Raw genomic sequence first — 12,417 nt, forward strand, 5'->3', positions numbered from 1 at the left:
TCTATTGGTCACAGTACATCTGTAATACTATGATATAAGGAAATGACAGCGTGCTCATGTGACTCAAGAATGTTTATAGTCATGTAATGTAATTTAATATCTCTTCAGGTGATAATACAATTAGTGAAGCCATGACCCATGAAGTAAACTTGCAGTCCCTCAGTCCCCATCCCCATATAACATTGTTTTCTTAACCTGCCCATTATGACTGGGCTATAATGTATCATTTTCTATAGTGCTTGTGCACGGTTCTATTCAACTTTACTGCTGTCTGCTCAGCTGTGATCTTTTATTTGAGTCAGCTCTTCTCTGCTTGCTGCTTAACACCCCTCCTTTTCAATCCTGTTTTCTTTTGTTTGACAATATTGTGTTTTTACAGGACCCCGCAGGTATCTTTGAGTTGGTGGAGGTTGTTGGCAATGGAACATACGGCCAGGTGTACAAGGTGGGTGAGCCTATGATGCTTTTCTATCTGTCTTTTCTTTTTCAGGAGGTACAAACAGAAGCATTTCTATAGTGTCCTGTTTACATCCAAACGTTGTCTACATGACAGTCAGTTAGATTCTAAAAGTTGATCAAAAAAATCACAAGCTGCAAACAATAAGCTCAGTGGCCTATGCAGAGTCAGTATCTGATATGTCACTTCTGGTAAAACTTAATAAAGAGACTTCCAGTTAGTAAGAAGAAAACATGACATTGTCAGTCAACTGAAATATCCTGTGGAACGCACGCACACACACACACACACACACACACACACACACATACACGTGCACATCAGCTCTACAGCTTCTGCAGCATCTTTTAAAGGGCCTGGGTGTGGCTCACTTCCTTATCACAATATCTGTTTGTGTATGTGTGTATGAGTGCTTTGTGGTTAAAGGAGGTGTTTAGACTTTAGGTCTGTGCAGCTGGTTGTGCCCTCAGTGTCAACCATGCTAACATACCACAAACCGTGTCTTTCTGTATGATGAACAGCTTTAGTTTCAGGTGCTGCATAAGTATGCTACTATTAAAACAACATGCTACGATAAGATAGATTATAATCACTTTTAAAAGTGGCCTGGGTGGTCTTCCAAAAATGTTTTTAATAGCTTTAAGAGGTCCATGGAAGGTTATTACAAGTGTGTGTGTGTGTGTGTGTGTGTGTGTGTGTGTGTGTGTGTGCAAGAAACATAAAGTGGGTGTGTGCCTTGATTGCCGCTCAGTTTCCTCAAAGGGGAAATGTTGCAAGAGATGCACAGGGGCACAGGACAGTAAGGCATGTGTTGGCCTTTACAGGGGATGCTTTTACACAGGGATAGGAAATTACAAATTTCATCCTGTGACTTGGGCTGTCACGGTAAAGGAATTTCCCCTGAAGTGATAAGGGGTGGTGAAACAGCTCAATATGTTGCAGTAGTGCCTAGTTTTAATTTTTTTGCTAATTACTTCATTTAGCCTGATACAGAGCAAATGTGGAACAAATGTCTTCAACCTGATGTTGGGTAACAGCGACTGCAAGGCATCCATGTCTGTTATTTTCACAGAGACTCATGCGAAGGCTTCTGCCACCCCCTAACTGTTGGCTGGCACTTGAGGCTGCCCAGAAAGTTGGTGCTGGGAGGGGCAGCTGCATTGACAACTGATAATAGGTAGCTAGATGAGACCTCAAATTTGATGTTTCCCTAATTTCACAGGAACCTCTGACCTCTGCAAAATTAGTATGTTTCTCCTCTTAATTAGCTGGATCCCCCTTTTCAATTGGTAAAAAGCTGAAATGTTCCCAAACTGGCAAGTTACATTTGGTTTTGTGACCAGAGCAGCTGCCAGTGTTTCCTCTCAAAAAGAAAAACACTGTCACTGCAGCAATGGAAGAAAACAAACTCTGACCTGGGAAATTACACTGTTAACTCTAGTTTTAATTATGAATTTTAAGTTAACATTTCATACACACGCATGAAACTGTGAAACAAGGAAAAAGTTAGCATTGCGGTGGCTTGCCACCCAGTGTGGTTGGATTGTAAATAATGCAGCAATGCAATATTATTGTGACAGCCCAACCTGTGACTTACTTGCAGAAATGATTCTGATGTTTTTCTTGTCATGATCTCACAAACAAGGTCATATAGACAGACCATATGGAATGGGGATTTTTGAGAGAATTTTCAATTTTGTAAACTTAATAGAGATAGCTCCGGTAGCTACCAGAAGCTCCATGGAGTGAAAGAAATGGTCAACACCATATGTGCTGCTGATTGGCCAAAGAGGAGTGCTGTAAATCTGCACTCGATTGCTCTTCCTCATCTACCGGATGTGATTCAAATTCAAATGTATAATTTAAAGCTGCAGTAGGTAAGATGGAGAAGTATCAGTCAAGTAAGACAAACAAACTGAATTGGGCAGGCAACAGGCAAAACACATAAACATAGACCATATTACTAGAAAATTCTCGACATCGTGTTCAGGTAGGCAGGACTGTCAGGAACGCTGTGGCATTTTAGCAACATTACACTTCTGGCAAGTTGTTGTGTGAAGCTGTCCTCTTTGTATTTTATAGCCATGAACAAAAACAGCTAGTTGATCTTTAGAGAATGGAAAGTCAGAGCAGTGGACCTGACACAAGTTAACACCAATGTCCACATTAAATGTGAATCTGTTAATGTTTGTTAATGTGATAATAAATAATTTCCAGTAATTATGCTCATATGGAATGGCAAGTTGAACAAACACAATGCAAATCCTTCTACTTCTCTCTCTCATGCCTTGTATTATTACACTCTAAGCAGTAGCTCTCACTCGGTCAAAGGGACAGGAGAAGTTGGCTTTCAGTGCTTCACCAATATAGTGGCTAGTTTGAATGTCCCTACATGAGCAAAGTTTTGCTAAAGAAAACAACCAAAGAAAAAAATCCTGCATAAAATTGGAGAAAGCCTGAGCTTTTTGCACACAACTTAACAGTGATACATAAAATACCCCAGAAAATGTGAGCCTGGTGAGTTGCAAATGGAGTCTATAATGCAACAATCCAAAACAGCATCTAGATCAGGTTGATCCAATCTGAAGTTGCTTTGAAAAACAATGACAAATGTAAGGACTCATGCCATTTTCTTCCAGGTTAAGTTTTCAAAACACCATGGCCCTTGACATCTATCTTGTGCCAGTTTAGCATTAGTTTAGTTTTTTCAAAACACAACTGAACTGGATCACATAGATCCAGATACAAAACTGTCAATATTACCAAATCCTAATCAGTGCTTTGATTAGAACTATATATCACAATACAGGCTGTTAGCTATGTACAGAACAAGAGCCGGGCTCGACATAAGCACTGGTCCAGTGGCCCAATGGTATGTTTGTATACCCCCAGGCCAGTAGATGAAGCATTTAACTGGCCCAGTGTGCCAGTAGGATCCACAAGCCCACATTATACACAATATAGCAACCCTCCCGAGATTCACAGTCCCGATAGATGGGACTGATTACTTTCTATGCAGAATCTTACTGTAATCTCAGGCACTTTGGCCACTGCTGTCGACAACACTTACACACTCTAGTCGCTGCACTCCTGACAGAGCAACTGTCATTCTAGAACACACTAATTCACATTAGCAAGCCACTGCGGGCTAGTAAAATGTTTTTAAAACCTACTCCTGGTCAAATGCCAGGAAAAAGGGCAAAAGGCAGAGTGCACTGGAATATGAAGAAAAGAGGAAACGATAAGAATGGGTGGTATACCGGTTTCAGTACCATCACCGGTGTCTCGGTCTGCCACGACATGGATTTTGCAATACTGTCATTACTGGGATAAACACTAGTTGAAAGAGTCATATGATGAACACAATGAGTGTAAAGAACACTGATCTCAGACCTCCTTTCCGTTCATGTTGTAACCAACAGTTGCTGCTGTCTTCTGCTGTCATCTATTTTTCCCACTGAGCTGCCCAACTTTGCCATTGTAATTAATATAAAATGATAATTGAAAGTTAAATTAAACAGTTATTGTTTGATATTCACCGAAGTTTTAGGGATTATATTACTGCCACACAACCAATAATTATATATTTTTTACTTTACTATACTGAAAGGCTTAATAGACAGCCTAATGTCTATTCTGTCAACTCTGTCACTGTAAATCAAGTGCAAATATAAATATAAGTTTGCAGTATGTACTTCATATACTTGTAGTAGCCTACATTGTGTTTTCTATTCCACACCAAGTCCACCTGTCCTCTGAAAAATGGATAATTGAGATATCTTTTTGATCAAAGATGTCCCAATCCTCTTAAAAGCATATTTTAAAGATATGATCAAGTAAACAGTAAAAAGTCAGAGTTCCTTAAAAATCAATTTACACACACACACACACACACACACACACACACACACGCACACACACACACACACACACACACACACACGCACAGGGCGTTTCCCTGTGTGCAGCAGGAACTTCCCTTCCCTGGAAGCCACTGCTGTAATGCTGTAATGTCATCCCTGTGTAGACACATGTGTTTGTGTGTGTGTGTGTGTGTGTGTGTGTTACAATCTTGAATGTCAAACTTCACGACAGCTTGGCTAAACCCCTTAATCACTCCTGATGCAACATTGTGCTGCTCTGAGTAAAGTTGAAACTATAGTGACTAAGTTAAAGTATAAATTGTTTAAGAGTTATTTTGACTCAAATAAGTTGATTCAGTCATGTGTAGCATGCATAACAGTATAACAGTATCGTGTTTTGGCTAGGGTGTAAACAAGCAATCTTTAGACCCCTCGTGCCCCCTTCCACACTCTCGGATGATGTTGTCCCTCTCAATATGCACATTGTGATCACTGTTAAAGGTTATGTCTCATTATTTTCTATGTAATTGCCTTTAATTACAGTTTGTTAAGGAAAACACAATTGTGTGACGCCGCTACCAATCATAACCTTGGTTTTGGAGCTCAAACTATATACAAACTATATAATTGCCCGCTCACCAGGGCCCAGTTGTTACTACTAAGTACTCTCATCCAATTTTGGATCTACTCAAAACAAACTGGCTTACCCTATCGAATCATGTTTTTCTACTAAACAACAGATTGTCTAAGATTTGATCCAACCTCTAAGCTTAAATCTGATCAGAATACTTTGCGTGGGATTGGGATATCTCTCTGAATTATACTGATTCCAACATAAGGCTGGATTCATGGTTGATTAAGGGAACAACATTTTGTAAAACCTTACCTTGCATTTAGATATATTTTGCACTTGTTTTGTTCAACTGGTACAGTGATGAAGTAAATAAAGTAGACATTAGGCTACCTATTAAGCCTTTTAGTACATAAAAGTTCAAATAAAGGATTTTGTCCCTTTAAAATATATCCCATAGTAGCTGTCAATATCTCACACAAATGTCTATACTTCAGTTATGCCCATAAACATGGTGACACCTTGGTGACATCATGCACTGTGTAAAGCCATAAAACAGCTGGTGTTTCAAAAGTGAATCACCCCGACTTCCTCTAATCTTTCTGGTTTCTAGGATCACTTCCTTTTTTGTGATCCACATATCATCCTTCTTACATTACTCATGTTGACTGATTTGCTGACAAGAGTAGATTTAGACCAACTGCTGCTCGCAGATGCAACCAAATTCAACCCATCCATTTAAATTCAACAGGGCACAGCCTTGTTCGAGCTGCAACAAGGCTATTGGAGGCCGTCGGGCTGATCGCAGGTACTCACTTAATGCTAGTGATCCCCTTTCAGTGTTTCAAATCTCCAATGAAAATATGTGCCTACTTTATTTTTCACAGAGCATCTGTACGTTATGTTGTACTCGTAACAGTAAAAGTAAAAAAGAAAATCAGGTTAATTTTCAGCATAAAACACCCTGTGCTGAATACCAACAATATCCTTCAACACTAAATCAGCAACAGTTGAACTATGTAGCCCATGATAATAGCACAAAACTCATGGAAACATTTTGATCAAGGGTTTTAAATGTGATATGCAACATGCTTCACAGCTGTTGGCCATCCTCAAGCTGCCACACATCTCAAGGAAACTTGAAGTGTTTTATTTTGAAAAACATGCCTAACCTTAGATACACAAGAAAACAAGATGGTTTCTTGGTGTCTTATTTTAAAATCTGAAATCAGAAATGAAATATTTCGAAATAATCTTTGTACCAATGCTTAGTAATGTCACATGGGGATCTGTGCTGAATGAAAAGAAAAGGAAAGAAAGAAAACACCTTCCAACATAGAATAGTTACCTTCTTTTTGCGTGTTAAAGGTACAAGGAAAAGAGAGGGGGCAGAGAAGCAAAGGGAAAAAGCGAGAGGAGGGAGAGAGAGGAAAGTGTACGGCAAAGGGCAAAAGGAAGGAAGGTAGAGGTGAAAGGCAAAGGGACTAAGAGGAAGAGAGGAAGGAAGAGGGAGAGAGACTGATGAATAGAGTAAGAAGAGGAAAGGAGGCCCCACAAGGCTCAGAGCTCTGTTTTTTGCTGATTGGCTTTGGATGTTTGTTTTTGAGTGCCTGTGTGTCTCCGTGTGTGTGCCTTTGTGTATCCCAGTGTCTTTAGAATAAGAGGGAAGTCTACTAGTTAGAATATTCTCATAAATATCCTCACAAGTGACTGGTCTCTCTACTTTTTAAATGCCAGAACTATAATTAAAAGCACAGCAGAGATTCGGTGTCGAACACAAAATTTACAACCCTCAAAAAAAGTTCCTCCCTGAGCCACACAGGTAAATATGTCTGTGTTCCTACAGTAACCACATAGACACACACACACAGTTGTGGCCTTTTCATTTTCAAAGATCTCATCGTACAACAGAAGGACAGGAGAAAAGAACTGATCATTGATGTCCATCCAAGCACTAAGTACACATATGTTAGTAACAGACTGTAGACAGTTCTGTAGGGGACTGATAGAGAGAAACAGCAGAGGGAGATGGGAGAGAGACAGCTTGGGAGAATATTACACAGATAGAGTATTGGAACAGAAAGTTGAAGACTAGAAGAGGGATACATCATTTCTCTAATTGTTCCCCTTGCTGTCTGTGTTATAGATGTCGCTGTTGTATCTAATTATCATATACATGGACGCATGATTGTAACCTTTTAATGACACAATATTTGCAGTGTTCCTTTATTGTTTCACTGTGTGTGTGTGTGTGTGTGTGTGTGTGTGTGTGTGTGTGTGTGTGTCAGAACAAGCAACAGATAGTGTGTTTCTGATTTCATTTGTGCTAGGTTCTGAGCACTTCATAGCATTATAATGAGTGTGTGTGTGTGTGTGTGTGTCAGTGTTGCATATTGTTAATAAGTAGCCCAGTTGACAGCAGAACACATCACATTTGTATGATGTGGTGGTAGTACTACCAGGAGACAGCATTGAGTCCAAAGGAACAGGAAGGCCATTTCCTTTTTATAAGTGGCTGCTTGAATGCCACAATTCTTTGCTATTATTGAGACAATATCCTCTTCTTGGGGACAGAATCAAGGCTGAAAATAAATTCAGGTCAGTGAGCCTGACACAGTACATCTTACATTCAATGTACATAGTTGCTGCTAAAGCTATATTTCAGAGTGTAAGCTTGCAAACTAAAATGCTTAAGCTATTGTTTACAAAGTTTAGGCTATAAAAGTATGCTGTTCCCTACCTATAGGTCAGGCTAAGTTTCTGTTGCACTCACTTCTTTAACTCAATTTAATCTCTCATTCTGCTTTCCTCTCATCAGCCAATATTTTTATTTAACTATCAATTTTATTTATTCATGAAATTACAATTACTAGGTATGTTTTCTGTTGAAAATGAAATCTGATAAATGGTTGGACAAACAGAGGCAGCTTGTGCTTGTGCGAGTCCAGACTCCAGACTGAAGTTGCTCCCTCTGATCGGTATACCTTCTGCCTGCACACAACAGTGCCAACATTGTGTGACATACAGGAGCTTTATGAAAGATTTCTGTAAATGTTTGTGGGAATCTCCCAGATTATAAGAGCTTGACTTGCAAGAAATAAATATTTTACGCGCAATATCACAATTTAGCACTGATGCTACATGTAGCTGGGTTATGGCTGACATAGAACTGCTGAGTTTAATTCTTGGAAATTCCTAAAGAATTATCAGATGTGGAAACACTTGACTAAGAAACATAGCTTTCAACACCCTGCTATCTCAAATGACCTACTGTGTTATGTAGAAATTTGTCATTTGAGTCAAATTTATCTGGACAGTGATTAAGACTATTGCAAAGATGTAACAGCATTGAAAAACAATACAAATACGTAAATATTAAACATGTAGTCTTTCCAATCTTTGTAGCTTTTCTCTGATTCTTTTTGTCTGCAGGTGAATATTAGTTGACTTGTTGAGAATAATGTTATTTCTTTGTCATACCTTCTGGTCTATTTCCCACACTCACGCACACACACACGCACACACACACACACACCTGACTGAACTTCATAGCTCTGTCTCTCTCTGCTGGCTTACTCTTGCTCCTTCACTCGCTCTCATCTTGCATTCTGTTTTATTCTTTCTTTATCCGGTTTCGCCTTTTTACCAGAACATTAATTTATATAGATATAACTATGTCCAGTTTTGAAAATGTCACTACAATCCAAATATTCACTTAAAAGAGGTGTTGTGATGTGTGGGTGTGTGTGTAGCTGTTATGTCTGGAGGAGGCTGGCCTGTAATGCATTTGGTGTTTTTGATGTTATTGAATTTACTGTAACATTTTGATCTGCCTGTTCTTCCCAAGCAAGATCACTTTAAACCCATTGTCACCAGTGGTGAATTGATAAATATAAGTCTATGAAGAATTTTGTTGTGAGTGCCACAGTGTGTGATGATAAACTTTTTTTTAAAATCACATTAGTTCCATTTTTGTCGATAACCAGGAAGGTAATATTGTGAATAATTTATGAAGCAATCGTGGTTGGATTTTAATTTTAAAGACATTAAGCGATGAGAATATTTTTGTTATTTAGTTCGTCCAGCCTTCAGTTCGTGCTTTTATTTAACTACAGACTGTTACACTAAAAGAAAAATCTGAATGCAGTGAGGGGATCTGATTGCTCTGGTTGGCTGTTGTGTTCATGTAGCCTATGTGGTATGGTTAGAGAGGGTCACTGCAAATCCAGTGTTAGGTCAATTTGAGTGATTACTTTAATCCAGAAACATTTCTTTGTTGATGGTAGTGGCCTCTCAAGGATGCATTGTCTAAACACCAAATGAGGGAATACCTGGACAAAGGTGTTCCAACCAAAAGTACAGGTCCAGAGACGTATTCATTCAATCAAAGGTGTGAAGCAGTTCTGGCAAAAACAAATGTCCAGCAGATCAAAGACAATTTTTCCAATTTTGGAATGAAGTGATGAGAGTTTTTGTTAGAGTGGTGTCCTTTCATCTTGATGATTCAGTTTAAGAAGGTCATAGAACTAAGTTCAAGGTTTCTGAAAGGCATTCTCAAGGTTATTGCGATGCTAAGACGATCAATCTTCTTCTTGTCTTACCATTCTGATAAAATTAAACATGTTGGATATTATTCCTAGCTTTTAGTCTTGGCTCATTCAAGTAGTGAAGTTAAATTTGGTTAACTTTGTCAACAACCAATAGGTGTATTGTTTCCAACACCAAACAGGAAGCGGCATACCTAGATGTATGTCGAGATGGTAGACATGGATGCCACTGCACATTCATTGAAAGTTTAAAATATGGAGGAAGGAAATCCAGAGCAAGCAGCCTGTAAGATGAATGCTGACACAGCTAATGTTAAGGTCACAAAAAACACAAATAACCTAATGCAAACCACTGCGCACACAACAACTGTTGTTGCAAAAAGGTGCTTCTGTTTTAGCTCCAGATCGCCAGTCTGTGACATGTTATAGTCTGTATTAAGATGTGAGAGGATGACCAACTTTTAAAAGTTGTCATAGGCATATGGCATTCTACGTTGGTTTTTCCTTTCATTTGTCATTCGTCTGTATGTTGTTGATTAAACGTATGAAATTAAACAATACGTAAAAAGTCTTCATATTTTTTGTCTGTTTTGACCTTAACTTTTCATCTTGTATTCCTTCAGGGTCGACATGTCAAGACAGGCCAACTGGCAGCTATCAAAGTCATGGAAGTCACAGAGGTAAATGTCTAATACCTAATACCTTTAATACCTACTTATTTTCTCTATTTTCTATTGTCTATTTCTTCCTTAGTGTTCTCTTTCTCATCTTTGGTGAAAGAAATTAATATTAAATGTAAAATATTAATTGTATTAAATTCCTTCACACAATAACTGTATTTATAATCTATGATTAGCATGCTGTCAATGAAAAATATACATAATATTCTTTTTTTAAGCACATGATTTGCAAGTGGGAATGGTTCAGTGAGCTAACGGTTGGTTTTATTCTGTTGAAGATCATTTACACAGATCCTTGTTGATGGGTATTTCCCTTGGACTTACGTTGGAATGATTTAAGTAGTTTACATTTGTGATTCCACTAAAGGATTATAATATAATAGGCAAGGTGATTGAATGTCTGGACTACAAGACAGTAAAAGAAAACAGAACTTTCTCAGTAAATATTGGCAATTCCACCTCCACTCTAGCTAATTTAACATGTGGGGTACCACAAGGTTCAACCCTAGGCCCGATTCTTTTCTCTATCTACATGCTACCTTTATGTCAAATCATCCAGAAGCACAACCTCTCATACCACTGTTACACCAATGACACTCAGCTCTATCTCCCCATTAAACCAAACAATCTGTCAGATCTCACCTCTCTTAAAAACTGTCTTAAAGACATAAAAATGTGGATCGCCCAAAATGTCCTACAACTAAACGACAGCAAAACTGAAGCTGTGCTATTTGGCCCCCAATATGCAATCAAAGTGGCATCCAATAACTTAGGTCACCTGTCCTCCTACATTAAACCCCAAGCTATTATAATGACTTCCAGTTGAAAGCAGTTGTGAAATCCAGTATATTTCAGCTCAGAACGATTTCAAAGTTAAAACCAAGCGGCAACCTCCGGTGTTGAAAAATGAAGCCAATGCGGAAGTGCAAAAAACTGCAGTTCCTCGAGTGGCCACTTGAAGCTGGCTCCAGAAAACTTAAAAAAAAAAATTACATTACAGCAGGTGGGAAAATTTTTACAGCAGAAATAAACATGTTTACAGCCTGGTACAAAAAAACGGTTTTGTTATAAATAGCTAATTTTATTGGTCAGGATAACTGTACGGGGGGTGAATTTTTTTATAACACACTCGTTTTAATTATATTAAGCCTTAAATCATAGGGGCCGGATTACTTGATTGACAGGTGGATCCTACTGGCTGTCTGCTAGACGTCAACACAGACACACAGACACTGAGCTTAACTTCACCTGTTTGTGTTGTGAGACTTTTGGGGATTTTTTCATTCAAAGTTTGGACAAATCATCTGTCTCTGTGGGATTTATGGAACTTTATGGCTGTGCAAGAAGTCTGAGCTCCAGCTTTTCGGTGAGTTAAATGTTAGTGTTATGTATTGAAATAATTTTAGCATTAAGTAGCAGGTATACTGTGCTCGCTTTAGCTGCGTGTTAGCCTATTCAATATTTATCAAACATTTATTTATCCGTCGGCCAGTAAATAGGAGTCAGGAGTTGTTGGCTTTTCCCCGGGGGGATTACAGCGGACTGCAGTGATGAGAAGATCGGTTATTTTAAGTTTCCCGTTACGTGTCGGCTCGTCTGCTACTTCTTTAGTCTGATAACTAAACACCTGCTGTCAGTCACCGACAGAATCTCCTCCTGGCAAAGTTAAACTAGCTCTTTCATTATTTATACAGTCTATGGCTAATATCCGCTAGCTACACTGAGGCGCATATAGAACTAGCTTCATAGTCGTAGCTGGCTGATTCATGCGGCCCGCCCATAGTCCTCAGCCATAGGCTTTAGCTCGGTCGAGCTCCGCCTCTTTGCCTGCCTCTGGATTAGCCGGCTCTGGCATTTCCAATATGGCGACCCCCAGCGGCGGCGCAATTCGGGCTTCAAAACGCTTCTTCAGAAACCAGTGGGTGACGTCACTGAGACTACATCCATTATTTATACAGTCTATGGTTAAAACCCATTCTCTTCTTCAGTGACCTAGGAAAGGTAATCCACACTTTCTTCTCTTGATTATTGTAACTGCCTGTATACTGGCATCAGCCAGGCGTCCCTATCACGCCTGCAACTTGCTGCAGCCAGGCTGCTGACTGGTTCCAGGAAGAGGGAGCATATTAGTCCCATTTCAGCCTCTGTTCACTGGCTTCCAATTCGCTTCAGCATTGACGTTAAGGTTGCACTATTTGTATTTAAAGCCCTGAATGACTTGGCCCCTGCTATATAACCGACCTCCTCAGCCCTTACAAAACCTCCAGACCTCTCAGATCTTCTGATACAGGTTTCCTGG

At 39.3% G+C, this 12,417-nt stretch overlaps 1 protein-coding gene across 4 annotated transcripts in view; it reads left to right on the forward strand.

Moving 5' to 3' along the window:
* The window catches only part of LOC138598026 (mitogen-activated protein kinase kinase kinase kinase 4), a 65,000-nt gene that overhangs the window by 623 nt on the left and 51,960 nt on the right, over positions 1-12,417 (forward strand). For all 4 annotated transcript variants that reach the window (XM_069669677.1, XM_069669678.1, XM_069669680.1 and 1 more), the window contains exons 2-3: positions 380-445; positions 10,062-10,118. In XM_069669677.1, the coding sequence (XP_069525778.1) occupies positions 380-445; positions 10,062-10,118 (123 nt within the window). The remainder of the gene's footprint in view (positions 1-379; positions 446-10,061; positions 10,119-12,417) is intronic.

This window comes from Semicossyphus pulcher, unplaced genomic scaffold (genome assembly GCF_022749685.1).
Source record: "Semicossyphus pulcher isolate SPU_LCO1_2020_fin unplaced genomic scaffold, fSemPul1.0.p SCAF_2, whole genome shotgun sequence".
Classification (NCBI taxonomy): domain Eukaryota; kingdom Metazoa; phylum Chordata; class Actinopteri; order Labriformes; family Labridae; genus Semicossyphus; species Semicossyphus pulcher.